This window comes from Cyprinodon variegatus, unplaced genomic scaffold, assembly GCF_000732505.1.
Source record: "Cyprinodon variegatus isolate N-32 unplaced genomic scaffold, C_variegatus-1.0 Scaffold1409, whole genome shotgun sequence".
Classification (NCBI taxonomy): domain Eukaryota; kingdom Metazoa; phylum Chordata; class Actinopteri; order Cyprinodontiformes; family Cyprinodontidae; genus Cyprinodon; species Cyprinodon variegatus.
In genome coordinates, this window is record NW_015151862.1 from 132,513 (window position 1) to 136,754 (window position 4,242).

General features: G+C 35.7%; 1 protein-coding gene across 1 annotated transcript; it reads right to left on the bottom strand.

The window, feature by feature from the left end:
* Positions 1–580: 580 nt before the first annotated feature.
* On the bottom strand, positions 581–2,550 carry timm8b (translocase of inner mitochondrial membrane 8 homolog B (yeast)). The gene is made up of 2 exons (XM_015402916.1): positions 2,330–2,550; positions 581–1,205 (listed from the first exon to the last, which is right to left on the bottom strand). The coding sequence occupies exons 1-2, from the start codon at positions 2,429–2,431 to the stop codon at positions 1,038–1,040; spliced, it is 270 nt and encodes an 89-aa protein (XP_015258402.1). The 5' UTR covers positions 2,432–2,550; the 3' UTR covers positions 581–1,037.
* Positions 2,551–4,242: the final 1,692 nt, after the last annotated feature.

Here is a 4,242-nt window from a genome sequence, read left to right on the forward strand (position 1 = left end):
CCTTTAAGGGATCCTGTACCTGATGATCTTTACTAATAGAACCACGGCAATGCAACAGATTAAATAAAAACTAAGGCTGAAACAAACAGATTAATCAATTCTTTAAATAATCCTCAAATCATTTAGTTATCACTTAATCGCTAACTGGAGTATAGAGACTTGATTTTAGCTGACAGAGCGATCCACTTAGAGCAGGAATTATAGCAAAATTGTAAAAAAAAAAAAATTTGCATGTAAGATTAAAAAAAAACAAAAAACTTTTCTGTCTATAAATCTGCTCTATCCAGAACTTTTAGTTTCACCTGGTTAAATTTCGTAAAAAATATTCTTTAAGGAATCTTTGGCTTTCTGATTATTAATCGATAAAAGAATCAACAGATTAATCAATTAGCAAAATAATCGTTAGTTGAAGACCTAAATAAAACCGTAAAAAAAAAAAAAAATGGCAGCTGGTGAAACAGATTTATGTGATTTATATCTATGTTCCAAACGGTAAGGATTATTAGTGGAGTTGTTTTTAGACGCCATGGCGGAACAGCTTTGGTCTTCAGTTTACCCATAAAATGAAAATACAATGAAATAAGCAGATGCAAATTTTATTTATCCAACACAAGATTTGAATATTAAAACCATTAAATGATTGAATTTTGATTTACAATACATTTATTTAAAAATTAGCAATTATTTCTGTCTACATTTGTATATAAATATAGAAGGAAATAATTCGATGTTTAGGGTTTCCTGGATGACTGAAAGGTGTCCGTTTCTGCTGCTGCAGTCAGAGTCAACTGTCAAATAAACTGCTACGTTTTCCTGATATTTACTTTATATCTCCCTCTCTCACCTTGGAAAGGAAAAAAATACACAATATTTAAAGACTTTAATATGTTTTAGTAGCTCTGGTTTCAGAGCCTTTTTCAGGCTGCAGAAATCTCCCATCAGAACACAGACGGTGGTTCTTCATCCCAGAAACAGGAGGCTTCATCCCAGGCCTCCTGCAGCAGCCGGAGGCTCCCACTGCCTCCTCTGGTCCACGGTCAGTGGGTGCCCTTCTGCACCATCTGTGTGAAGCGGTTGGTGATGCTCAGGGTGGTGTCGATGAACCTCTCCACACAGTTCTGCAGACATGTCTCTGTCCGGTAGTCCAGCTTGGAGCCCGGGCTGTCCACGCACTTATCCCAGCAAACGTCGGTGAAGTTATGCACCTGGAAGAGATCGGCACACCCACAAGGTCTTAGTGACGAACAGACATTTAAGCTCATCTAGTACTAGTGATGAGTCCAGCTACAGCGAAGCGTTGGTGCATCCATGGAGCCCATAGAGTGAATCGCTGCGTCGTTTCCAGAAAGTCATGTGACCGATACATGAGTGGTTTCTAACTGACCGACTCACTAAACAGGGTTTAAATACGTATCTGTCAACATGATGCATCTGCTAGAAAAAATGTTCTCATCTTTTGCGGTTTGTCATTGAAATGATCAAGAATGTTGGAGCCTAAAAGGAACGGGAAGGTTTTTTATTTTCTCCTTGTCATCCTTTTCCTCTCTGTTATCACTCAACTCATCTGAATTAAAGTTAATTTCAAATTGACTCTTAGTTTATTTACTGTTTTTAATGTACTTATTGTTTAAAAAATATGATTTAAAATCCTCGTCCTGCAGCATCCTCATTCACATTTTCCCCTAAATGTTCACCTTATGATAAATGTTTCCATTATTTATTGGCTGCATCTAAAAATATCAAAGATATTTTCAATTTAAACATAGATATGAAATAATACAATATAACCTAATAACTTAAATGATATGATTGTGCAAAGAAGAGGGGGATTTACCATTAGGCAACACTAGGCAGGTGCCTAGGGCACCAAGTTCTTGGGGGCCCCATTAAACCCTGTTTATATGTAAGGTTAATACAATTATTCTTTATTGGTGGAGATTAATTATTTTTTGAATAAAAATCCTTTGGCTAAAATGTATCAGAACCTTTATATTAAGTATGTCTCTTTTCTCATTTCTCTATCTCTATAATGAGTCTGTTTTATGTGTTGTCTTCTCCATTCAGAGCCCACCCTCCTGTCTTTGCCTAGGGCCCCAAATTTCCTAGCTCCGCCCCTGGTACTAACTGATCCATTCAGTTTCTTCTGTCCCATCAGCTGCCTGTAGTGTCTTTAAATGTCCAGCAGGGGTCAGTATTCTATGACACAGTATCAAAGCATTATTAACAGGGTTTGTCAATGAGTGGAAACGCTTGAAGATGCCGCATTAAGCCGTCATTAATCAGCGGTTTATCCCCAGAGGGCAGCGCGGCCCTCTGCATGTCCACCAACCTGAGCCTGGAACTGGGCCTTCTGCTGCTCTATCGCGATCATCTTCTGGAGCTCCGAGGCTTCCGCCTTCTCCGAAGCGCTGAGGTTATCAAAGCCGTCCATGAGCTGCAGGGGAACCGGTGCTGATCGGCGGAGGCGTCCTTCACTGCTAGCCGGCGTGTTCTGCTCTTTGCTCCGGCTGAGGAGGAGCTCCTCAGGAAGTCCTGATATGGAGCAGATCTATAGATCATAGGGATGCTCCTCACAGCCCGATGAGTCACATCCATGTATTTTAGAAATCTGCACCGAGTCTGTGACGCAACACGTTACGCTGACCAAGATGTTTAATAATGGAAAGATGCTGTTTGAGAGGGACCGTTGCTTTCTGGTTGCTTTTATGTGTTTTTATTCCACAGATTGGCCTTGTTTAATATTTCAACTATGCTTATGGTAACTTTCTCTAATTTAATTTATTCCTTAATCTTTTTCAAATTGCAGGAGTTCAAACACGGGAGCTTTGTTTGTTTTTAACGTTTTAGAATATGTTTAAAACTTTAAAACTCCTGATTGTGAAATTAATGCATTTGGAAAGTTGAACAAAATGGTGCCAAACATAACAATGTGAAACTATAAACTCTTAATGTAACAGCAGCTTTACTAAATAAGCTAAATATTCTATATGATCTGAAATTATTTCTATTGGGAAAAGGGGGAATATTCTTATGCAACTTGTTCTTTATTTAAGTCACATTTTGTAGCTTAACTAATTGAGTCAAATGTTTTTAAACACTTTAAATGCTGCTTTGTTTGTAAAATTTTATTCTTTTTGGTTTATTAATACAGATCTCATTTGAAAATGAAGTATTTTAACAAAGACATTACCTGCAAAAATAAAGATTTATTAAAAAAAAAAATGCATCCTATATGAAAACAAACATATCTAATTTCTTAGTAATTGCTATTAAGCTTCTTCCACTCCAGCTTATCTTTAAGATACTCAGGCAAAAACAAAACATTTTTAATAAATAATATAGTTGAATCTATTTTGAAAAATCCAAACTAATCTTTTAACTTATCGTGATAAAGGAAAGTTATGTTTATTTTTCAAATGTAGAGGTGGCAGTGTAATGTTTCTTACTGTGACTGTGTGAAAATTATTTTATGCTCAAATGAATCAATAAATATGTCAGACTAAGTCTGAAAAGAAATGTTGCTCTCAGGAGAAAATACAAGTTAGAAATAATTATTAAATGCAAGAGCTAGACCTGGGGCCCCGTTTATGGAACGGCTCAAACATATACAAAAATAAAAACAAGAAAAAGATCATTACGTCTATCTTTTAAAGGGTTTATATTCAAAGAAGATATTTTTACATTTAAGCATAACGAACAAGAAACACAGGACAGAATTTATTTTTTTTATTGAGTCAAAAACATTTACATGAAAAAAATACTCTCAGAGAGGATGGCAAAGGTGAACATGAACAGATAAAGATCAATTACAATAAAAGAAAAACAACTAACAGGATTTATCTCAGCAAACATTTAAATCAAACACAGAACCATAGAAATAATAAAAACAAAAAGGTGAATGCACTTAAAATAGCAGATGTTTGGAGAAATCAAGTCTAAATTTTTTGGCATATTTGTCATTTAAAAAAAAATCTTTTTAAGAGAAGAAAAATAGGTTTTAAAGTCATTAATAAACCAATGAAAAGTAGGTTTAGAATTTCTCCATTTTTCACAGTGGATCTGATATTTACCCAACAGCAGGAGGATATTAATAGTATCAGAAACAGGCTGGGGAAGATGGTCCATATAAAAAATGACATCATTTAGTGCAAAAGGGGGGACATCATTCAATTTTAAAGAAAACTAATCTTTCAACTCTTTCCAGAAGCGGTGTGTAGCGGGGCCACTGAAAAAAAAAAAGTT

Coding starts and splice junctions, on each gene's coding strand:
- timm8b (XM_015402916.1), bottom strand. CDS start 2,431: ATGGACGGCTTTGATAACCTCAGCGCTTCGGAGAAGGCGGAAGCCTCG. Junction 1,206..2,329: donor AGGCCCAGTTCCAGGCTCAG/GTTGGTGGACAT, acceptor GATCTCTTCCAG/GTGCATAACTTCACCGACGT.